The sequence below is a fragment of the Jaculus jaculus genome, chromosome 4, assembly GCF_020740685.1.
Source record: "Jaculus jaculus isolate mJacJac1 chromosome 4, mJacJac1.mat.Y.cur, whole genome shotgun sequence".
Lineage (NCBI taxonomy): Eukaryota > Metazoa > Chordata > Mammalia > Rodentia > Dipodidae > Jaculus > Jaculus jaculus.
Window position 1 is genome coordinate 70,538,689 of NC_059105.1, and position 25,950 is coordinate 70,564,638.

The 25,950-nt window shown below is 40.4% G+C and overlaps 1 protein-coding gene across 3 annotated transcripts in view; it reads right to left on the reverse strand.

Annotated features, from left to right (window-relative positions):
* Positions 1-2,100: 2,100 nt before the first annotated feature.
* Cers6 (ceramide synthase 6) overlaps positions 2,101-25,950 on the reverse strand; it is a 305,834-nt gene continuing 281,984 nt past the window's right edge. For 2 of the 3 annotated variants that reach the window (XM_004651924.2, XM_045147270.1), the window contains exons 9-11: positions 10,827-10,983; positions 10,227-10,250; positions 2,101-8,128 (exon numbers count right to left, since the gene is read on the reverse strand). In XM_004651924.2, coding sequence (XP_004651981.1) covers positions 7,976-8,128; positions 10,227-10,250; positions 10,827-10,983 — 334 coding nt within the window. In that variant the 3' untranslated portion in view covers positions 2,101-7,975. The remainder of the gene's footprint in view (positions 8,129-10,226; positions 10,251-10,826; positions 10,984-25,950) is intronic. The other variant, XM_004651925.2, reaches the window with a different exon arrangement.

Genomic DNA, 25,950 nt, shown 5'->3' on the forward strand with positions numbered 1-25,950 from the left:
TCTATTAACTTCTGTACCCACATCACCAGTGAGTGAAACTTGATCCCAGATGGGGAAATTCTGGGTTCCTAAGTAGCAGGAGACACAACACTTTCACACTTTCTCATGTTCTTCTTGTTAGATGGAGCTGGTAGTTCACCATTTACTGGTTCTCTCCTAAGTGGGTGTGTTTTCTTTTAGCACTGAAGAAAGAGTTTCTGCAACAAAAATTTATTGTGCCTATGGCACACCGGGCCCTAGATGATGCTCCAGGGACACCAGCTTTATCCTGATAACCCTGCCACCCTCAGCACCCCAGGGTCTTGTTCTGGGCCATGGGATGCTAATCCCTGCAGAGACCACTCCTGCAATACTCGTTCCTGCAGTGGGTCTCCCAGGCTCCACAGGGCAGCTTTCTGACTGAGTTCGGCCAATTTTGTAATGCAACAAAGCAAGGGCATTTGCTCTCCATTCAGGTTTACAGACTCCACAGTGTGGTCTTTCTTCTACACCATTTCCTCTCACTGGTGGACTGGGTGATGGCACGGTGATGGGTTCCATATTTGCTAGCCTTACCCTCCCTAATTTTATCTGGCCATCCAGCTTCACCTCTGAATGTAGTCCTTTCCCAGGAGTTCTTCAATTTAACCATCTGACAGTAACAACTGTTTTCCACTAATCCAAACTTTATGCATTTTTCTTTTTTAGTTACAATGTATAGGGATGATTTAATTCTGCATTTTGGCTCGTGGTTTCATAGAGTTCAGGCCATGGTTGTTTGTCCCCATGCACTTGGAGAGAACATCACGGCAGTGGGGGTATGCGTGAGGAGATTATTTACTTCATGGTGAATGGGATGTGGAGAAAAAGGAAGAAACTTGGAAGGTTTAATTCTGAAGGGTCTGACACTAGCTATGTCCAATATCCTAAAGCAGCGCTGCTCGTGAGGAACCAAGCTTTGAACATGTGAGCCCTTGGGGCCATTTCATAGTCCAACCATAACTTCTACTTCCTCCCGTTTTAGCACTTGGGGAGGATCAAGAATGTGGACAAGACTCCAGTCATCATGATGACTGGCTCTCAGGGACCACCATGGTTCCCGTAGCTACTGTGCATGGTACTTTTGCTCTGTTTTCTTGCTCTCTTTGAGTGCTGCGTGACTGTTGTCACTGTTCCCGCAGAATCAAGGGCAGGATTGGCAGAAAGAGAATGAGGGGTCAGACACAACATATACCTGGGCTGGATGTGGCAGTCCCAGCAATGAAAAAAAGGGCTTGGAGAAAACTGAGTTGCATTTCTGCCATTGGGAGACGTGTTTTAATTTTAGATTAGCTTACATTTACAGAAGTGGAATAGTTCATGGTTTCCCAAGTGATGTATGGTTATAGTTTACCTTTTTGTGCCACAGAGAAATCGTTTTGGTTGACCTTTCTAGAATAACTTATGGTTGGATCGGATTATGGCTCGGTCATTATGGCCTTTATCAGAGTTTGAATGAGGTGCCCATTTTATTTTTTTATAATACGGTGGTAACAAAGGGCAACTAGTGCTATCTTATGGCTTTTACAATAAAGATGACACAAGCACAGTTGAGAAGAGCAGCTTGGGAAAATGCAGAATTTCAGAGCAAAGGCAAACATGGACAGAAGGTTTAATAATATGGTGCCCAGCCCCAGAGAAGCTGATATCAGCTAACCTTCCTCGAGGCATATATAAAGAAATGAGAAGTTTCCTGTCGTGTACAGAGTACCGGCCCTCAGTGCCTTTTTATCCTTTGGGAAAATATCCAGCATGGCCTGAAATTTTATATATATACAATTTGTATAACATTTTAGCAAAATATATAGAATTTTTTTCGTGTCTGTAAGTCATGTTTCCAGAATGAGTTGCTATGTAAGGTTTACCAGTGAAGTTTTTGTGTCCTGATTTTCAAAGAGACATTATAGCATATCACAAGCTAATCTAAACCTCTTTCTCAGTGATCATCATGATTTGGAGGTTTTAAGAAGCTTGGAAGAAATGACTGGGATATCTAAGCTCTGACATAACATCATCCAGGAATGTGTGATGTGTTTCAAATAGGAGCTAGTCAGTGCTTACAGTCCAAGACACTTTACACCATACTCTTAATACTTATCTTTATTATGAAAGTGTTCCAAAGTAAAATGATTCTCATAATAATGATTATTTCCAGAGATAAAGAATGAATAATTATATTTTCATATAAAATCAGAAAAACACAATAACAATACATTAAAGTAATTCGAATTGGCTAACAGTACATCATTCCATTTCTGACAGAGATGCTCAAGCACTGAATTGCTTTAGGAAAACAGATAAGGTCTTTTCACCTATCCCATTTCTTACTGAAAGTTGAAAGAAAGAAAAATCAAATCCCAAAACTAACCACCATCTTTTCCATGACAACAAACAGCCACAAAGATAAATGATGATGACAAGGGCAAAGAGCTGATGAGAACTGTGAGCTGAGGGGCTTTATGAAATTTTGGAAAATCCAACCTGGAGTGTTTCATTTAAGTTAACGAAGCTTTAAGGTAAAGTTCCAAGATCATAGTGTAAATGCTCCTATTGCAGAGCTTTTTAGTTGTGGTTTTACAGCTAATCTTTAAAAAGTTCCTCAAGGGCAGTTTCACAGTTTATAAATTATAGATGACAAAAACAACTAAAATAAATCTGAATGAACTTAGTTTTTCATGGGCAGAGAAATCATAATGGCAGCTGTTGTTCCTTGGTTCCGAGGCCACGCAACATAGACCAAGAGAGGCAGCCAACCTTCAAGGGCCCGTGTTAAAGAAACAAGCATACAAGGGCACAGTAGAATTTTTTTTTTCTTCCAGAAAAATGGAACCAGGTGGAGGAAGAAGTGTGGGCACATGAGTGATCTAAAGGCCAGTAGTAAGCTAAAAGCGGAAAAATGTTAACAATCCCCCTTCCTTTTACTGAAAGATATACAAGGTTAAATGGAATGTGAGAGACCGAGATAAACAAGACAGACCGTAGGCTAACAATCGCTCTCATCATTTTTTGGGCAATCTTGACGATGCCCAGTTTCATGCATGTGTCTTAAGCCATTTGGCAGCACTGACCGTTTCTTGATCGGGTCTCATATGCATTCCTTTCAAAGGCTTTGGGTTTGGTTAAAGCTGCAAATACTTGGAAAAGACTAAGGTTCTCCTTTAAATGTCTACAGATTTCATGAGTAATATTTATGCTCTGTTCTCCAATATTTAAAAAAAACTTTTTTTGTATTTATTTGTAAGGAGAGAGAAAGAGAATGAATAGGCATGCCAGGGCAGCTAGCTGCTGCAGAAGAACTCCAGACGCATGAGCCATTTTGTGCATTTTGTGGTTTTATGTGGGTACTGGGGAATCAAATCCCGGACCATCAGGCTTTGCAACCAAGCACCTGAACAGCTGAGCCATCTCTCCAGTCCCTCCAACACAGTTTTATTCATGAAAAGTAGCCTCAAGTATGCCACCTCTGAACGTGAATCAGTTTCCAACTGCTCGGTGGCCTGGGTGCCTGAGCAGCCACTGAGCGCCCCCTAGGGGCAAGAAGGTGCCGTACACACGAAGGCAAACTACCATGTCCTCTGGGCCTGCAATGTCCTAGAACTGAAGTGTTCCCTGCAATTTGAGAATGGCACAATTCATTTCACCGAGAAGCTGATTCTGGGTATAATATGTTTAAGAAAACACAATCCCACTGTATTTCTTCATGAACTACTTGCGGTTCATGAACTGTATCTGGTCATTCTCTCCACAGACAGCATGCTAGATGGCAGGCACCATACTAGAGCTCCCTGAATCTCTTTTGTTTTATACTTGGAAGTGCCAACTGGTCACTTTCCCACAGACTGACTGATCTTAATTGATTTTTTTTTTTCTTATTTGGATGTCAGAAACATTTCTGGGTGTTATTACTTATTTATAAAGAAGAAACACGTCAAAGACAGAAAAAAAGGCAACAAAAAAAGCCAATTAAAACCTGAAGACACAAATAGCACATGAAATGTAAACATTTAACCTTTTTTCCAAAGGATTTCTTGAAGTTTTTCTGGATATAATGATATCATCACACATACTAGTACAGAGCTATTTGATACCTTTGGAGTTACTCTGCAATTTATCTACTTCAAATTAAGAAAAATATTTAAATATCCAGGCAACTTTGGCATTAACATTTCCACAAATGACTATGAAAGCAAAATTATGAATAGATTGGGGACAATTAGGGGAACCCATCTCTTTGAAGGGCTCATTAGCAAAGACTAAGGGACGCTGACACGAAGTCTCATTTTTTATTTAGCCCAAATAACAATGAGATTTGAATGCACAGTGGAAAATTCAGACCCTTTCTACCCAAGATGAAGGTGACAGGGACACATTCTGAGAAATGTGCCGTTAAGCAGTTTTGCCATTCTATGAATACTGAGTGTACTTAAATACCTAGTTTGTATTTAACACATAGTCTACTGCTGACTGCAACACTATTAATGTAGTGCTTAACTGGGGAAAGTCTGGCAACAGAACTGGAAATTTTGAGGCTCACCTACCATTTTGGCTGAAGACAGTCTGATCTGATCTAACTTCTTGCTAACTTCTGCCCTGGTCATTTAGCTCGGGATACCACCTGTCCGGCAGCCCTGCAGCATTAGTGTGTTAAACAAAGTCCTGGGGTTAAATGACAATCATTTGCATTTTTCCAACAAACATGTGAATAATCAACAATACTGACAGTTATTTCTTTCTCAACATGCAAAAGACTGAATTTGGAATTGTGAGCTGCATTTGGCTTTGTGTGACCTCGGTACTCTATGACCTGGGTTCCACCACAGGTAGCTCTGTGGCTGAGGCTGAAAGGGCTTCACCATGCTCAGCTGCTGGGGAGCAAGAACAAAGGAAGGAGGAAGCTTTTATTGTACATGGTGGATGGTTTTTATGACAAGAATGTAGAAAATGATGAATCAGTGAACTTTTGGTTTTATCAGTTTTTGGACAAACATACATACACAGACATAGATCACACATTATTACATCATTTATTGACTCAAGGCCAATTCTACTTGATTTTCTACGTTTTTCTTCCTACCAGGAAGTCTAGATTAGCTACAACATTGGAGACCAAAGATTACTTTTTCTAGAGTCCTTTCTACATATTCCTTGGTAGCCTGGGTAAGTTTGTGTGACCACAAGGAAGGCTACATCACCACAGGCTAAGCTAATTAACGAGAAGAGTACTCTCACTAACCTACGGCTGAATTTACACAACATGCCTCCGGAAGCACTGGCCTGGCGCTGGTGGACAGCAGTCCTCAGGAGGTTTCCTGATCTGGCCACTATGGGAGAGCAGTAGACAGTTACTAGCATTCTCTACCAGAAGAAGCCTACGAACTCCATTTTAATAAGCCAAAAAGAATCCTTTTCTCTAGAACATGCAGCCAACATTATAGACATGTAGGAGCCTGTGTCAAGTTAATGTCATCAGCCAGGAAGGCAGAACAGTCCATTGTCTTTCTAAGTTATTTCTATAGAAAACAACAACAAAAAATCTTGTTTAGATCTGCCTTTGCTATGGACAGAATCAGCTGAGAGCTTTTTATTCGTATCTTCTTTAATTTATAAGCAGACCTTGAAATTTTTCTTCTGTGCTGATACGTGTCATGGAATGTGCTGAGGACCTGTTTCATCCCGTCCATTGGGAAGACTTGCCCAGATACTAAACTGAGGCAAGCAGATTCTGTAACTCACTTGATAAGAAAGTTCATCTTCACAAAATTGTCAGCTATAATTTGCCTGCTATTAGTCTTTACACATTTCAAAAGATGACTAACAATACCTTTGATGCTTTATAATTGGTCTCACAAACTCAACCATTCCCAAATTGCATTCTTAGACATGTGCTTGTTTTGGGAAAATAATAACCAGGCTCTACCAAGCACAGTTAGTTGCACTGTTTTCTACATAAGCAAAAGGACATATATCTAGTTATTCTTCTTCAGTTATCACCATGAGCCATACCACAGACACATTATTTTATAAGTGGGTGGAAAAGATCTAAGATTGCAGTAAAAGGTCTTCTTAGGGATTTTCTCTTAACTATTTATCTCATGGGCTATAAAATGTGGGTACAAAAACAATATTGAGGGCTGGAGAGAAGGCTTAGCAGTTAAGCACTTGCCTGTGAAGCCTAAGGACCCTGGTTTGAAGCTCAATTCCCCAGGACCCACGTTAGCCAGATGCACAAGGGGGTGCACATGTCTGGAGTTTGTTTTCAGTGGCTGGAGGCCCTGGTGCACCCAATCTCTCTGTCTGCCTCTTTTTCTCTCTGTCGCTCTCAAATAAATAAATAAAATAAAATAAAATTGAATTAAATGTGAATGGTTCTAAGCAGGACAGACAGGCTTTCTTTATCCACACTGTTCTGATTCATACATTTATCTCATTGCATTTTGCTTTGGATTCCTGTTTTGTCTGATATTGAATTTATATGCATTTGTAATCCCATGTCATTCCCTTTCACTAAAAATGAGAAGTGCTAAAATCTTTGGCTTATGCACATAATTTTAATATCCCCATATGTAAATAATACTGTTATATAAGAGGCTTATGGATACTTTTTCTTTAGTAGTTTGCCTTATGGCTGATATTGTCATGGTCCAAGAGAAATTTTGTTGTTTTGTCTACAAATAGCTTGATGTGGACAAAAATTCTAGGAAACCACATGAGTAAGTAAAAGGACTTAGAGTGCAGGGCTCCTCCATCTTCAGTAACAAGACAGTCATTGTGGGTTATGTTTGAGCAAAGCAACGAATAAAACAGTCTTTCACCAACTGGTTTTATTTTGCTTAGCAAAATAAAAACATCAAGTCAAATACTAGATAGGGCTTTTTTTTTGAAAGCTGGTTGCACTAAAGTGCTTTGCATTGAAGGATAACTTTGCCAACTCCTACAAGACTCCATTTCTGTCTGAAAATACACTTAGCTTTTCTCTCCCACATAACATGATGGAAAACTGGATGAATTAAGAGGGACAGTGGCAAAACCTGGTTGAAATCTGTTTCTTTCTTCACTTTATTCTCAGATCATGGAGAGTTTCCCTATATGGAGAGTGATTACTTTGTCAGTATGAGCTTTAAGCAAATTACCTTTTTTGTGTTCACAGTAAGAACAGCAGTCTTTTTTTCTTTTTTTTCTTTTTCTTCAAGGTAGCGTCTCACACAAGTCCAGGCTGACCTGGAACTCACAGTGATCCTCCTACCTCTATGAACACCAAAACAACTCTAACCTACAAGGTCAACCCCCATCTACCCGCTGTACTTAATACACACTAGCTTTGTGCACAGGAAACGAATGTCTATTCCCAAGTAATTTGCATAAAATTCAAAGAAGCCTCCAATAGCCATCCCTTTTCACCTGAACTGTTGAGGGACCACAAGAGTTTATCCTACTTAAAGCTCTACGCTGGGCGAAGGGCCACTGTGACTATTTGCACAACTTCAAAATCAGCATGGTAATACAAAGAAAGGCAAGCAAATTGGAGCTGGATGAAGACCTTGCTCTAGGTGACACGAGCTGGTGTGCACAGTAATGGGACGATGGTGAGAGAAAGGGGCAGAGGCAGGCGGAGCACCTCCTTCACGGTCATGGGCCCAGAGAGTAGAAGGAGCGAGGAAATCCTCTTTTGTCCACAGACTTACAAACAAGTACAAAAAATAAATAAAAGTCTAAGACAGTACAAATGCAAATGCTGCTCCCTGCGTCAATCACATACAGCATGCCTACACAAAGAGAGTGGTATTTCTTTGTCACTTACAGACAGGACACATGGCAGTACACTATTCAAAATGCTTTGATAACCCTAAGTTTTTTGTTTCTGGTGATGAGATATCATGAAAGGAACTGCATTTGCAACTTATTAAATACTTCCAGGAGCAAACAGTTCACTTTGTTCGGGACTTATAGGTGGGAGTAATCAATCATCCATGGAACACGGACCCGTTAGGAGATAGCCGTTGGTACCACTGGTTCCATTGGTGGTGGTTGTGGTGTGGGGGTTCTTCCCTGGAGGTCCTGAGTCCTCATCATCTGAGCTGGACTCAATATCACTTCGATCATCCTTGGACACCTGTGGCATAGAGGAATGAGAGTGTAACTAGCTCCTATGGCCAGCAAGGTACAGCACACGCAGAAGGACATGCAATACAGGAAGGTAAACTGAGTCACTTGTTAAAAATCAGTGGAGATTAAAACATGGCTATGGTAGTATATTCCTCTTCACTGGAGAGAGACAATTTTGGTGACACAGTCAGTTATCAAGGAACGGCGGTGAATACAGGCATCGCAGGCTTGGATGTGTTGACCTTAAAACGTACTTGACACTATGGTGAACATTCTAAACCATGAATCCTATTCTTACCTAAAAGTGGCATTTTATTACCAGAATGTCACTACTGGGTACAAATGGGCTCATGTACTCTGTAGTGACTGCATGCACCTTGAGCATTATTTAAGGCAGTCAACCACACTAATGAAGACATTCACATACTAGTTTTAGCTCAGATCACAAAAAAAAAAAAAAAAAAATCAGGCTGGCCTTGAACTTGAAGAATACTTCCGCCTCAGACTCTTGAGAGCTGAGATTACAGGCATGTACCACTAGGCCCAGCTTTATTCATTTTTAGGTGGAGTGGCCAATGGGACTTGTTGGCCTGGCTTCATAAGACTCTTCCCAGAATAGATTCCTGTGAGTCTTCAAAGGGTGGTTTGAGAAGATGGGCAGATTCACTGGGAGGTATTTCACAAATTAACTGGGGGCTTTTCACATCATGTTGCCTCTGAGACACTATCACACCACCTTGAGAATCCTGTAGTAAGCACTTGAAGAGCTGCCATTATAGTGCGTGAATATCATGTTTTGCAAGTGGGTGGATGGAGGAGAAAGTAAAAACTGAGGGCTATTGCCCCAGTCCAACCAGAAATGGGATAAATACATGCAAATACATCTCGCAACAGTGATATCTGAGGTGAGATGAACTCACATTGATTATCCTCAAAGAAAAATCCTTAGATACTAAGACAACAACATGACTAGGGGACAAAGATGTTTCAAGTAAAAAGGCATGGGTCATAAAGACACTGTTGCTGTAAAGCTCCACTACATTTATAAGTCCATTACTCACAAATTAAGCTGCTACCAAACTCCAGTTGTGGCAAGTGATTGATTTGCATGCCTAATAAGATTATTTTAAATTGTATTTGTAAAAAAAAAAAAACCCTATATTTATGTTTTCATCAAAGAAAGGACAATTTAGAATATCTCAAAATAACCTATGGAAAAAAATTACCCGTGGATAAGATGAATAATCTTATTGTGTTAGGTGAAAACAGCAATAGCAAGAAAGTTCAGATGCCTGAGATCTGGAATATAATTAATGATCATCTCTTCATAAAGATGAAGAAATAAAAATGAGAGGGAAGACTACGTCTGGTGGAAATAATGTAATAACCACAGACGTTAATCAAATTCATTGCATCCTTGCAGATTTAGTTATTATCACACTGACAGTACTGGGAAGGCTGATTTAATTTGTATTTAAATGGGGACAAGAAAATTTTCAGTCAGAAACTGTTCATTTTACAGGATAGAAGATCAGAGGAAAATGAACTTGAATTCTGTTAGTTTAATTTCTAAGAAATAAGTTGACTAAAGTAGTTTGGATTTATCTAGATATTGACGCTGAGAACTGGCTCCAGAGGCCATGACTGGAAGCATCGACTTCCCCTTTGGCAAGGGCTGGGTCTGTGGACCTTGCTGAGGACAGGTGGACAAGGGTTGCCCTGTGGCTGGTACAAACTGGGAAAACCCCTGGGGCTCCGATCTCCATTCTGCACTCATCAATTTTCCTCACGACTCCACAGCTCGTCTTGTTCCTCCTATTTCACCTTGATCTATTTCTGTCTCTTAGCCAACATGTTAAATGCACACAAAGAAATTCTTCTCTTTCTCTGTTAGATCATGCAACGTAGCAGACGACATGCTCACACAGAAGGGCACCAGCAGAGCTCTTTCCAGCGTCTTTTGTAGCTCATGGAAACTACACCTGACTCAAAGACTGCAATCAGTGTTAACAGGTTACTCAAACGCATGGGGAAAAGTGCCTGCACACTCCTCCAACAGGCAAGTGGCACCCAGGACAGGGAATGAGAGAGGACGTCAAACTTACATGTAAAGGGCTCCACTTCCCAGCCTTCCAGGGTGGCAGAAGAAACAGAACAAACAATGAAGTAAGAAAAACAACATAGAGAATGAGCTGGAAATGTCATTACGCTAGGAAAGGGGCTGAGGCTCAGGAAGATTTCTTTAAGTCAGCTTCATGACTCTGCTTTGTAACCCAGAAACTTAAGCAAAATTTGCTGAAAAAGTCACAAACATATTCTTCAATTTGAGAGATAGGTGGTTTCAATGTACACGTATGCAAGCAGCCCTTCTTATGAAAGGAAAGAAGTTACTAAATTTCTGTTCAGTACAAATATAATCAGTGAAGGATCAAGGGAGACATAGTGGAGAGAAGGAACATGACAAATAGTATATCACCATTAAATCTAAGATTACAAATGCAGATCGCTGGGCATCATCACCAACAAACAACTTTAACCATGAACTCAAGGAAAAAATGAATTTTGTCTGTGTTTCAGGGTAGTCCTGTTCAATTTTGAAGAAATAACTCTGATTTCAATGAAATCTGAAGTAACAGTTATTTCAGAGGAGCCAAAAATACCCCACACTTTCTGGAGCACGTTAAAAAACGTGAGTTTCAGCTTACCTTGCCTTTTGAAATAGCTTTGCAAGCTATTTTTACAATCAAGTAAGACCAGAAGCAGTTCAACCCTTGTATTAACAGCAGCAGCAGGTTAAAAACCCACCAGGAAGGGTAAGGTCCAACAATCTCCCAACTTTCAAATAATGTGGTATTTAACACCCTGAGAAGAAGAAGAAAGTAATTACTGAACATATTTGATTTTGCACTCAAAGGCGTCCTCGTGACCACACAGGAGCACGAAGTCAACAGTCTTCCCACTGGCCTCTCCTTTCTGGGGGTCAGTCTGAAAGCTGAGTAGTCTCTGACAGGATTCATCACTGGAAATCTTGGTCTGCTGCTATAACCTAAACTGATTCTAGTTCACGTGGTCTGTTTTTCCCTATCCATTAAAAGAAAATGTGGCTACATGTGGTAGAAAATTTACCATCTTCACTATTTTAAGTGTACATTTCACTGGCATTACACAAACTTACATTGTTTTATAACAATAACCATTTTCCACTCTTCAGAAATTTTGCAAAGCCGAGATTCTGGACCTATTAAACAATAACTTCCCATTCTCTCTGCCCCTAGCGACCTCCATTCTGTTTCCTCCTCTGAGAACATGACTACTAAGGTGCTGCATATGGTGGAAACACAGAACAGCTGTCCTTTTGTGATTGCCTTCTTTCACCCAGCATAACATTCTTAAGGTTTATCCTTGTTGCAACAAGTGTCAGGATTTCCTTCCTGCTCAAGGCTGAAGCATGCATCTGTATCACATTGCACTTACCCATTTGTCTGCCGCCAGACATTTGGCTTGCTTCCCTGTGGTAGTTAAGAGCTTGGGCCTAACAATATCTCTCCTAGGATACATCTCTTGGCTACACAGCTACAAGTGGAATTCTTAAATTAATCTGATTGTCCCTTTCATCACCATTTCTTCCATTAATTTTCATTCAATTTTTGTATGTGACTCTGCATTTAACCATCTATTAAAAGGCCTGGCATTGCTTTTGAAGTTGCTTTCGGTCTTTCAGTAAGCATGAAAAACACTACTCAATATATGACTGAGAGAGAAAAAAAAGATGAACTCCAAGAGCATTAGTTAAGAGCAAACTACATATGCCTCACATAGCAGGAATTAGTATATGCATGAGATCTATGTTTCTGTCCAGTTGGGGGCCATTAGAGGGCTCTTACTTTTGTAAGGCTTCCCCTGGGAAATAATTGACATGGTTTTGAAGTGATGCCTTGAAATGAGAATTTGAAAGATATGTTATTAACAAAAATTATTATTAAATGTATTTAGTTTTAAGAGTATGTTGGAGTATGCACTTGACCTAAGAAAAATTATTTGAACTAACTGGTTAAGTAGACCCACCCTCAGAAACAGAAGGCAGCAACTACAGGGAACAGATATAGGAAGCCTAGTTCTAGCTCTTCGCTCTTGTCGCCCTGTGTCTGCTCTCAAGTCTTAGGAAGCTGACTTCTCTTCTGAACCCACATTTCTGTCCCAGAGTGGATTATCTGTCCACATAATAGTGGAATCACTCTATTTCCATTTTCTTCTCCTTTGCGGATGCAGGGCTAGTTCAGAGTCCTATAGCCTTCTGGCCACTCACCACTGTAACACTGCATGGAGCCAATCAGATTGTACAGGTGGGGCTAGGTAGAAATTTATTCAGTGGCTAAATGGGTGGACAGAACACCCAAATATAAGGCATTGGCCATTCACGTAACAACAGAAAGCAAATATACAGAGAATTTTCACATAACAGCCATGAGATGAGTGCTTTCAGAGACCTTAAGAAAAGTACTCCGTGAATTTGCAAAAGGAAAGCGACTGTACTAAGAGGGATGAGAGGTCAACTGTAAAAAGAGGAGGAAGGAGATAGTGAACTAGGTTCCCCACCCCGACGACAACAGCCCTAATGTAGGCTAGAATGAGAGTAACACTGTCTCTAATCCTGCCATAGTAACTATCTCTAGAGAACAATTCAGAACAAGCACATATGCTAAAATCCTAAAATCACAAGTACGGAACTGAATGTGACAATTCAATGAAAGTATAGTACTGTTTGATTGGATGAGAGTAATTCTTTGTTTCTAATCCTGCCATATTAACTACCTCTAGAGAACGATTCAGAATAAGCACATATGCTAAAATCCTAAAATCACAAGTATGGAGCTGAATTTGACAATTCCGTGAAAGAACAGTACTGTTTGATAGAATAGGACTGGGTCTCCAATTGGAAGTCTGTTAACATACTATGTCACACCTATTGCCACAAACCTAATTAGCTTAATAGCACCACAGATATTTGCTAATGTCCAACTACTGTACTGAGAGTTAAAAGTTAGAACTTAAAATACTTACTATAAGTTTTAAACTTTTAACAGGGATGTACTCATAAACTCATAAACATAAGCATGGACAGTAGTTTCACCATCATTGTTAACTCCATTCTAGAACTTCTGGTCACAAAGTTTGACAGGAAATCAAAGGTTTGATTTTAAGTGTAAGTATTTTAAAAGAATAAACAATTAAAAATCCCCTAACAAAAATGGTTAATAAAATAATTTTCATTTGAAGTCCAGAAATTATTAGGTCAATAAAAGCATTAAACATGTTTTGATTTTAATGGTATTCTTTTGCATTTCTGGGCATTAATCTTGAGCCTTGAACATGTTAAGTAAGCATCTACAAATGAGTTATATCCCCAGTCTTGAAACATGTTTCAAGAGTTTCTAATGGAAAATATATGATATTATTGCACTTCCTCTCTCTCTCTCTCTCTCACACACACAAAGAGAGAGAGGGAGCGAGCAAGGGAGGGAGGGGGGAATGAATGCATGAACCAAAACTATTAAAATAGGTTTTCTGGGCTGGAGAGATGGCTTATCAGTTAAGGTGCTTGTCTGCAAAGCCTAAGAATCCAGGTTTGATTCCCCAGAACCCACATAAGCCAGATGCACATGATGGTGCATGTGTCTGGAGTTTGTATGCAGTGGCTCGAGGTCCTGGTGTACCCATTCTCTCTCTCTCATAAATAAATAAATAAATAAAAATAAATGTTAAAGATAGGGTTTTCTTTAGTGGGTTAGGTAGTTTTATATTTTCTTCTTCTTTTTTTTTTTTTTTGGCTTTTCGAGGTAGGGTCTCACTCTAGTCCAGGCTGACCTGGAATTCACTATGGAGTCTCAGGGTGGCCTCGAACTCACGGCAATCCTCCTACCTCTGCCTCCCGAATGCTGGGATTAAAGGCGTGCGCCACCACGCCTGGCTATATTTTCTTCTTTATGTTCATCTATTTCCCAAATTCATGACAAATAATTAGAAAAAATACAAGTTATTTCTGAGAAAGAATACATTAGGGTGATGCCTATACTCCCCCCCTCCGCCCCCTGCAATTGTCACTCTTCTCTTTAAATGCCCCAGGCCAGAGAACATCAGGTCTAAATAAAGGTCAGTTCCCTGGCTGACTTATACACCTTTCATTTTTCTGTCTGCACTCTTTCACAGAACACTTGGCAGTAACGTGCTCATTACATATGTTTGTTGTCTAACTCTGTTCACTTACCTAACAATCAAATAAATTGGCACAAGAAAGTTCTGGAATAATAGAAATACATTTATTTCAAAACTAGATATGCTTCTTGACATATACACTATTTGGTCTGCTGCTCAGAAAGCACTTAGTTTTGTCTGAACAGAGGTCCTATATAAGCAGCAATAGAGATTAAATAGTTCTGCATGGCTTCAAGTAGCCATGGCTGGTTATGTGCCGAAAGCCTTCCTCCCATTACAACTCCAGCGGGGCTGCGCCTGCAGCTGCGGGGCTTAATTTGAGCAGGTGTCAGAGTAGTGACTGGTGACATGGCATTCACATTAATTTTGGAAATGCTGCATGGGATGTATCAGTTCTGCCATGACAATCACTGGCACCTCGGAGATGCCACTCAAAAGTAATGGGATTTCTTTGAAAATTGACTTGGCTGCCTGCAGAGACATTTGGGGAAACACGACCAGGGCACCAAACAGATACATAACTCCATGAGAAGTTTAGCAAGGAAAGCAGCAGACTAGAAACTTCCGCTGGGGAGACAGCGACCATAGGACACCGGATTATGAAAAACAACCAGCCCAGGATGATCTACTGAGAAACACCCTCGCCCCCACCTTTGTAAAAACTATTTTTTAAATTTGTTTTTACTTTTTAAAATAGTTATCTCTTCAAATGAATGACAGATGCTTGTGCCACTTTTTTTGAGTCTGACTTATGTGGGTGGCTTGGCAATTGAACCAGGACTGGTGTGCTTTGCCAGCAAGTGCCTTTACCCACTGAGCTATTTCCCCAGGCTTCTGGACAAAGATGGTGATGACCAGATTTTTTTCTTTCTCAAAGGTTCGGGCTAGAAGCATGTACTGTAATGATGCTGCTATAAACACAAGATGATAGCTGACAGAAGAGCTGAGGACTCTGACTGAGGAATGGCGAGGCCAGGGGACGAGGCAGCTTGCTGGGGTGGCAGAAGCGTCCCTGTTGTGATCTGGGTAGTGCATATATTAAAAAATTACAAACGTACATGTGTAGCAAGCTGTATGCTTCATTATATGAATGAGACCTATGCAAAACAAAATGGAAGCTTTCGCTGCATACATATGTACAGCGTCAACTTGAAACTCCGGCTTACATAATTATTGTGAAATCAGTCTTCCTGGCTATGAGGCTGACTCACGGCTACTTTCGGTTTCTGCATTCTGTATTTTCATATGGTCTCCCCACGGTCTGACACGTGGCTTCACATTGATTTCACAGTAATTATGCAATAATTTATTTCCAATATATTGCTTCTAAGAAAATATACATTTTTTTCCTTTCCCAGATAATAGTTTCCCTACAGCATCAAACCCCTCTTGCTGCTTAACAAAAATGGTGGCAAGTATGGGGAGGCAAGAAGGGACAAGCAAAAACCATTTGACTTTTCATAGGGTTAGGTTCACCTAACCACTAGATGGCGCATCACTCATGCTATTCTGCCCAAACCTCTTGCCAAAGGTGAGCCCAGCACAGAAAACACTTGAACTTCAGGTCATGCTCTTCTTTCTAACCCACAGCTTAGCCTGAGTGGCTTGTTTTATTGATTTAATGAATCATAAAAATTTGAGTGGCTATGCCCTACAGTTATGTAATCCATTCTTATTGTTTATGGACTTTTCATATTAAATTAGTTCATCACAGAAACATTATATTGCTATGCGAAATGCAGAAAAGTTTACAACCTTATTTGAGGGCGTGGGTGTGTGTGGGGGGGAACGACAGCTGAAACAGTGAAGCCAGACTCGTTCTAGCCCAGGCCAACCTGGAACTAACTCTGTAGCCCAGGCTGGCCTCAAACTCACAGCTGATCTTCCTACCTCAGCCTCTCTGGTGCTGGGATTAAACACATATGCCTGCATGCCTAGCACAATCTTGTCCAATAAGCAAAGAAAACATAGAGTCATTTTCTTTAAATAAAATATTTAAGGCTGTAAGGACCCTGGTTCGAGGCTCGGTTCCCCAGGTCCCACGTTAGCCAGATGCACAAGGGGGCGCACGCATCTGGAGTTCGTTTGCAGAGGCTGGAAGCCCTGGCGCGCCCATTCTCTCTCTCTCCCTCTATCTGTCTTTCTCTCTGTGTCTGTCACTCTCAATTAAATAAATAAATAAAAATTAAAAAAAAAGCCAAAAAAAATATTTAAGGCTGTATTTATTTGCATTCTGAGTGCCAATGTGACTTAAAACATCCTGCTGTCCCTCTTTCCTTCAGGACTCAGGAGGTCTCACACACTACACAATGACTTCCAGCAGCATTTCAAAATTCAGAAAATCTACAATGCCTAGTTTTCCATTCTTATTATGACTACCAAGTGACAGTTCACATCTTTAATATGTAAAGTTAGATGGATGCCCACACATTCTGAACTATCCATCTTGCTTTATAATATTTTATTTTATTTATTTATTATGAGAGAGAGAGAGAGAGAGAGAGAATGGGTGCTCCTGGGCCTCTAGCCACTGCAAAGGAACTCCAGACACCTGTGCCACCTTGTGCATCTGGCTTACATGGGTACTAGGGAACTGAACATGGGTCTTTAGGCTTTGCAGGCAAGCACTATAACTTCTAAGCCATCTCTCCAGCCCCCGTCTTGCTTTTTAAATATTCCAGTGATGCAAAGGAACATATAATGATAATTGAGATTAGATGGCCCAGGAGGTCTACATGAGTGAATTACAGGTAGATTGTTTTTTCAGTGCTGCAAACTAAACCCAGGACTTCCTGCATGCTAGCAAGTGCTCTTACCACTGAGCTATGGCCCCAGCCCTGGATGAATGCTTTTGGTGAGATTGTGGCCCCTTGCTATGACAAGCAGCCTAACACTTTGCCTCTGCCCCACTTCCCCTCTTTCATTTCAGAGTTCTGACGTGTGGGGTGTATGTGTCTGGAGTGATATCTGTTGAAAAAACACAATAACTAGGCCCACATTAACTATCCAAAGGAGAGCTTGTATTTCTTCTACAGGAAGTAGAGTTAGGGCTTCATTTCAAGGAGGGCTACCTACCAGCAACGACACTTTGAAAAACAAAATGTTCTTGTGGGCCAAATTAGGTTATCTTTACCTTAGAGCTTTTGCCTGGTCTTGACATTGCTTCTCAAGACAATCCTTAGTATATCTTGTGGTGTGCATTTTTCTGGGATAAAAGTGCATCTGACCTACACAAAACATGAATGAAAGGTAGATTCTACCTAAAAATTACCATTCATCAGCTGGCATGTTTTTTCCCTTGTAAAGTAGATGCTAACAGGAATGCATTTAAAATTATACTACGCAAAACTATTGGTACTGAATAAAATGTTAATGTCTGATAATTTTAATTCACTCTTTTCTCCTAAATAAAGCTCCGGGCTTAAATACATCTTGGTCAAGGATTAGACAGTCAAGACTGCTATAAGTCTGAAAAGTATGTTTGTGATTTCCCTTCTGAAAAAGACATCCCACTCACACTTTGGATTTCTCTACACTGCTGGCATACCTCGCAAGTTCTTTGTTTTGGAAGCATAGTTTCTGAGTAGCTGGTTGGTTAGGCTTGTAATTATCTTGAATATTAGCTTCTCTTATCGATTCATGGAAGTGATTTCTTCATCCCTGACAGGAATCCACTTGTATGTGGGTAAACTACTGCTCCTGCATTTAGGAATAGACAATTCTGTCTGTATCTCCCTTCCAAGAAGACACAGGACTGATCGACTTCTTTTTACTTTTACTTATAACCTGGCCAGCCTGAGGAATTGGTCCCTTATCAAGTCGCAGGATGCTTGTAACTTCCTGGCTGTGGCAGAGATTTTTCTCAAAACCATCCTCTGGTCTCTTGGCGCTCATCTGCTGTTTGCCTTCATTCCTAACCCTCCACTTTCTGCTCTTCTTCCTTTGTTCCTAATCTCCCAACCTGAATCCTCCTAGCCATGCCTGGGCCTTTCTGATGTGTCCTGATTCTAGCAGGCCTGTTTGCATCCCTCGGCCTACTTCTTTGTTATCTCCCTTTTGGTAAAATAGAATTTTGCCCAGTTCCCTATAGCTGTTCTTCACTGAGTAGCTACTATTAAGTATATATTGAAAATTATGTGCCCAGAAATGGGCTTGGCCTAGAAACTCATTTAATCCTCATGAAAGGTTTCAGGATAAATTCTCATTTCCCCATTTTCCCCTTACAGTGGTATTGTTATCTCTATTTTTTAGACGAGGTCATTGAAGGAAATATAAATAACATGCTCAAGGTCGGGTAAGGAGAGTGGGGAGGGGTTCCTGAGGGCCCTTGTCATCAGCTCTAGACCCTCCTGTTTAGCTCACTCTCCCCAGTTCTCCCACCCCCTTTATGGCTCCTCCCTCTTTGCTCAGAGCTTGCCGTCACCACACCTCCGAGGAAGTGCACAGCGTGCACTGCTGACAGCAGAGTTTCCCCTCTGGTCTGTCATTCCTGGTTCTTGCCTCCTGTAACACAGCTCAGACCCATACTCTGGTCTCTGGTCGCCACATTCTAGGTCCTTCCTGCTTAAATGACCCCGGTGCCCAGGTGAGCTTAGTTTAACTAGGATTCTTCCCTTGGTTCACCCATTAAACCCATAGATCCCCAAATAATTATCTCTTCCACTGAAAATCCTAAAATGCCTCCCACTACCATCTTATTGTGGGTGTGCAATATCTATGATACAAAATCAAAGATCTCTTTCTAAGTTCAGCTAAGGAAGGAGGAGTGTCAGCCATATGCTGTTTGCTTCGCTTTTCTCCTTGGGAGGGTTGAGACATATATAGCTTCAGATATCATTTACTTCAAGTAAAGACTAGATCATGCTGTCTTCTGTAGGGCAGGTAAAAAGCTAAGAGAGAATAAGAAAGGTAGATTCTTTCACTTCCTTTCCTGACAGTTTTCTTTTTTTGACAGGGTCTTGCCATATAGCCCAGGCCTTGAACATGCAGCAATCCTCCTGCTTCAGCCTCCTAAATGCAGAGATTACAGAGAGAGCCACCATTCCTGGCACTCTTAAGGGTTTTAACTCTATGAAAATCTTAGTACTCAGGGATTAATCTCTACCTACTTTGGGAGATTGAAGACAGTACTACCTTGGAAACTATGTCTGTGTACACATAGGGAAGTAGTTAAGATGGATAGGAAAGAAAGGCTATATTAACTTTCTTACCTAGGCAATTCCATGTGGTTTAGCGTATGGAATTTATAAGTAAGTATGAATTCTACTGGAAAGGTTATGGTTTTTATTTAAATATTCCCAGGATATAATTTCATTTCATTTTATTTTTAGAGGCAGTTTCTCACTCTGTAGCCCAGGCTGCCCTCAAACTCACAGTGATTCTCCTAGCTTAGCTTCCTCAGTGCTGGGATTAAGAAGTGGGCACTACCACACCCAGTTTATATGCTTTTAGTTTTATCTTAGAGAAATGTTCACGAACATGTCTGCTACAGAGAGTAAATGCATCACAGGCCTGTAGCCTGGAGGGGTTCTTTGCACCTTATTACCTTCATGCCTTTTGGTTGGCAAGAGATACATACAGTAAGCATGTTTTTAATGAAGACATATGTCAGAGTTAAGTCAGAATAGATGAAAATGAATTGTAAAATGCTCAAAATGAAGGAAAAAAACCACACCAATAAAAAACAGAAACAAAAACCACAACAGAGACTTTAATATTAAAAATTGCTCTTATAGGCTTTACAACTTTGAAAGAAAAATAACAAAAAGAAACTGTTGAATAGCAGGCAACTGATAAACAAAAACAGCATTCTGATGACAAGAACTGAAATAATGTTCTCTACGGGAGTAACTGCTGTAGAATATAGTGGATGTGTTGGGGAGTGTGGGTAGACAGCGGGCTTACTCAGAAAAGATCTGACAGTTTGAATATTATGTTTGAACTAGAAGTCAAAATATCTGCATTCTAGGCAGTTGTATTCACCAGTTATTGTTAGGAGTCTTGTTATGTTCAAAGCTTAAAGCCCAAGACAAGATGATTACTAAAGACTTCTTTAACATAAATAGCTCTTTGAATTTTTTCCAACTTTACCTAAATTTTTTCTTGTTCTGATTGTTTTCTCCATGCAAAAGATACCCACATGCATTCTTCTGAAGCTTGTCTTATGGTGCTTTGAATTTAGCCTAATGAAGCCAAGGAAAAAGCAAAGGTTTGATTATGTGTTTCACTTCCAGATATATAGGTAACTGTAAAAAAGTAGAAAACAAGGGATAAAAGTGTAAACTCCCATCTTTAGGAAGAACCGAATGCGGGATATAAAGCTCTAAGCAAATGCTGTATTTAAGGCTCTGCCCACCTTTGGCTCCAGAACACACCCAAGCAGGACACAGCACCGTGGCCTTCAGTGGCAGGATGCTTCGTCAGACCACAGTGGCCAAAGGGATTTCTTAGCAATGTCGCAGTAGCTAGTCCTGGCCAAGATCCAGGTCGTCTCAAAACTAGTTTCCAAATTGACAAGACAGTGACAAATATTACTTGTGCATTACAGAACATATACAAAATATATATTCTCTAGTGTGTTCATGACCTCTGGCCCTGTAAGAAAGCCAGGCTCACTCACTTGTACTTAATTCATGGTTCCTTTTGCTTTCTGGATTCTGTATTTCTATGTGGTGTCCCTGGGGTTTGACATCTGGCTTCACATTGCCTCCCTCCTTAAAAAAACCTAACCTATTCAAGGCCAGCCAGGCACAACTTGGCCTTAGAAGTCAGAGTCTCTGTCCTCGCCTAACACTCCTGTTCAACCCCCCAAAAGCTGGAAACTACTAGCAACTGTTTTAATGATGTTAATCTCTTTAATTTTCAGTCTCTGTGCAAGGTCGAAGTGTGGCTATATAACTTGGCATCAAAGGCCACATCTCACTGTCAAATACAATCAGTATTCTGAGTACTTTTTTCTCCCTGTGACCAAAATGTGATGACAAAAAGGTGACATCCCTAACATCAGTGAGACCTCTGGGCCACTCCTTTCCTCACCAGGGCAACTGCATCCCTGAGAGGAATATCAAGATGAGTAAGACTTGGTATCAGTAACAGAGTTCACAGATGAGTGTGAGAGAATAAGATGGACACATGGATAATGAAGGTAGAATGTCTTAAGTTTAATAGTTGTTCCAAGCCGGGTGTGGTGATGCACGCCTTTAATCCCAGCACTTGAGAGGCAGGGGTGAGAGGATCATTGTGAATTCGAAGCCACCCTGAGACTACATAGTGAATTCCAAGTCAGCCTGGGCTAGAGTGAGACCCTTTCTTGAAAAAAGCAACAAGAAAAAAGTTGTTCCAAGCAAATAGGGTGAGCAAAGAGGAGTATGGGTAGAAAAGCACAGGGTATATGAAGGATTCATGGATAGCTGAGGAAGATATCTGTTAGGCAGCAGCCAAAGCAGAATTGCTACTTGGGAATCACTTCCTGGGATTCTTGCTTTAATGCCAAGTCTGAATTTGTGGTAGAAAACAAAAGAATTTTGAAGCCAGGCATGGCGGCACACACCTTTAATCCCAACACTGTGACTACATAGTAAATTCCAGGTCAGCTTGCACTAGAGTAAGATCCTAACCTGAAAAATCAGGAAACAAACAAAACTACCGAACAAGATGAAATAATTTTCAACTGGCTTAAGGATGTATTGGAGCGTGGTGGGCCTAGGTTAAGGCACTGACTTAGGACATGGACTCTTATGGAAACTATTTTAGGATAGTTTTCATATGGAGAGGGAAGAGATGTAGGATGCTGGATATGAGAGCACTGTAGAGATCATGGTAGAAGACAAAAAGGTCTTCTGGAAGGTTGAAAGAATAGCATCTTTGAGAAATATAGCTGCTCTTGAAAGTCAACACTCAGTGACTATAGCATCCAGGGAGGCATAGAGCAGAGGGAGAAGAAGAAACTCGGAATAATGACATTCGCCAGAGGATAGCAAAGATAAAATATTGCAAATGTATTGGCTTCTATGAGAGTCTGCACCATCTCTTGGATACCCACAAATGCTGTACACACTGGTGCAGCAAAGAATCAATCTATGGCAGCCTGCATTCTAAACCACACCTCAATCCCTTTGCCCCTTAGGAAAGGCACTCAACCCATTTAGAACAGCCAGCTGCTGCTTATCCTAATAAATACGGTTTCAGACCATATTTTAGTCCTAGACTCTTGAACCTGACACTCACTGCCATATGCTCACATTGGGTTGGCTGTTTGAACCAATTTTGATATAATAAGGCATCTGGTCAGGCCCAAAGCTGTCATTGAAATTTGTTCCAATGAAGCATCCATCTTTGGAAGCCTCCATATGAAAACAAGCAATGGTAGCAAGGAGAGCTTTATGACATAATCAAGAAAGTGGCATTCACTTCATGTAGTTTGTGTTGTTCATCAGACACTGCGAGGAACTTTCAGGGAGACAATACTGAGCCTTAGAGAACTCATGCTCTTGTTGAGGGATTGGGGTTGAAATGTAAATAAGCATATTTTATTTGGTCAGTAGTGCTGTGATAGGTATCAGAATGTATACATCTTCTCACAGCGATACTCCTTCCAAACATTTGTCCTAAGGAATAATATAGAATTTATGAAAGGACTGATCCAAAAGGATGCTTATTTAAATATACTTCCTAAAAATAATCCAGTGGTGGGCTGAGGGGATGGCTCATTAAAGGCACTTGCTTGTAAAGTCTGTTGATCCAGGTTCAATTCTCTGGCACCCATGTAAAGCCAGATGCAAAGCGGTGCATACATGGCATTCATGCACCCCCTGCATAGATAAGTAATTAAAAAATGATCACCCAATGGAAAGACCCTAGATAGTATTCAAAAAAGATCAGTGATTAAATAATTGATTTTTTAAAAAATATATATGGTAGACTATTCTTTAGCCAGAAAAATCATATTAGAATATCTTCCAGGTCAGAAAACATTTTGACAGTTAGGAGGTTGGCATTAAAGCACTAACATTTGGGCAGACGATCAGCATGCCCTCATGTACACTGGTTCCCTGTACTCTACAGTGTCAGCTTCAAGGGTCTAAACCGAGCCACACAACAGGTACTCTACAAGTACTTTCCTTTCTACAAAACTATTTTGTCGATTAATTGAGAAGCACATGAGCTTTTTAATATTGGAATCACAAACTCTTCTTTGTGTGGAGGTGTGCATATGTGTGTGTGCACACGGTTGCCAGGGGTTGACATTTGGTCTTCCTCAATCACCGTCCACCTTAGTTTTTGAGACAGACTCTCTCATTGAACATGAAGCTCACTAACTCAGCTAGACTAGATGGCGATCAAGTCCCAGAGACCCACCTGTCCCTGTCTTCTCAACACCAAGATTATAGGCACTTGCTGTCCAGTCCAGCCTTTAGGTGGGTGCTGGGTTTCTGCACTCAGCTAGTCAAGCTTGCATGGCATTCACTTGACTGACTGAGTCATCTCCCCAGCCTCCTCCCCCATATGACAACTTCTTAAACTGTGGGTCATGATGCCATGTGAGGTTACATAACTGAATGTGGGGGTTCCAAAAAAAATTTGTCACCAGTAAAAAAAATAAAAATAAAAATCTGCTGACCGCTAATTCAAAATTCAAATGCATAATGCATACAGTGTTTTCTGGACGTGCTCACCTATGTTGCGCTGCATGACTTCACTGCAGTCCTGGTTCTGAACACATGATACATACACTGTACACTGGGCATGCCTTCATACTGAGGCAATGCTGATAAATGCTGCCTGAATCACCATAGCTCAGATCTGAGACTACTGTGTGCTAGGAGCTCCATTGCTTTTACTGTACATATGAATTCTTCTGCTCTCATAGAAACACAGTGGTTTAATTATAGGACACAAAGTCTTTTAACATTTGCCTACTGCCATTCTTCAGTCTGTATCATATTCATTTCTCTTTGGATCATACTGTGTTAGAATGTTTGTTTTTAAAAAAACTGCTGTTTGAATTGCTGACTTGAGTTTCATAAAATAGCATTATATGCATTTTGGTCTGGAATTAAAACAGGATTTACAATAATTTCTGATAAGGCCCCAGACATGCCACTTTGTACTATGTAATTATGTGAAGCAAAGCAGCACTGATAAATGATAAATCAAAGAGTGTCTATCAATGCTGAAGCATCACTGAGGATGTTCTGCATCTTTCAGCATCACATACGCAGGCAAGATTTAATTCTTTTATGTAAATAAAAATAAGCACATCTACCTCACTAGTATGCAAATTTGATTTTGGCTTTAATACATGATAAAATCACATGTATACCAAAGAATTATTTCAAAACAAATTTCTTTATGATTTATTACCAGTGTTCGATTTGTATACCAATTTTATAAAGCTATAAAATAAAAAAATACACAAATAAGATTGTAAGTAGAAAAAGTTTAAAAAGCTTTTTAATATATAACATGTCTACTGAGAAGACAAAATCAGCTTTTATTTGTAATGGTACCTTTCCCTGTAAAACTAATCTCCTTAAATCCAAAGAAATCTGGCTGAATGCCATAGGCTTCAATAGTCTGTCCAGTAGGTTTCCAGCCTGCTTATCTGAATCAAAGCAGAAAGTAACATTTAATAGTCTGGGATATAACCTGGGCCTTGAAATTTTTATACGATTCTCCAATGGACAGTATGATATATAAACAAGTTTGGAAACTGCCACCATCTGATAGCAAGTGCCCAATAGCAGTCCACACCTTAAACCACACCCCCAGTCCCTGGTATCCATGACCTCACCGTGCCTGACACTACCTACACAAGACCATCATAAGAGGAGGAAAAGACCATGACATCAAAATAAAAGAGAGACTGACTGAGATGGGGAGGGTATATGATGGAGAATGGAATTTCAAAGGGGAAAGTCGGGGGGTATTACCATGGGATATTTTTTATAATCATGGAAAATGTTAATTAAAAAAAAAGAAAAGGTGGTCAACTTAATTTGACTAGTCAGTTGTTGGCACATAGTAAACAACCCATAGAAATGTAGAGCTGTATTTAATAAACATATTCATTTTTTTAAAAAAAAGATTCTTCAGTTCTATTTGTCCAATACTGCCCAGTTTTGTAAGACAAGACATGGGGCTCATTATGTTTAGAACACCAGAGAAGATGATATAAGAGGATATTTTCATGTTGATTATTTTCTTTCCTTTTTTGAAACATGGTTTTCCAATGTAGCCCAGGTTAGCCTTGAACTCAAGATCTTCCTGTCCCAGTCTCCCAAGTGCTGAGATTACAGGTGCTCACCACCATGCCCAGGTTATGTTGATTTCTCTGTGTGTGCATGTATGTGCTCATGTGTGTGTGTGTAGGTCAGAAGTTAATGTTGGTTGTCTTCCTCAATTGCTCTCCACAGCTTTTCTTCAAGATAGGGTCTCTCACTGAACCTAGAGCTCACAGATCTGGAAAGGAATCCCCAGGGATCCTCCTGTCTTTGCCTTCCCAGCATGGATTATAGGTGCAGACAACCAGACCAAGCTTTCACATGGGGGCTGGGGATCCAAATTCGGGTCATTACATGTGGTGCTTTGAATTAGGTGTCCTCATGAACTCATGTC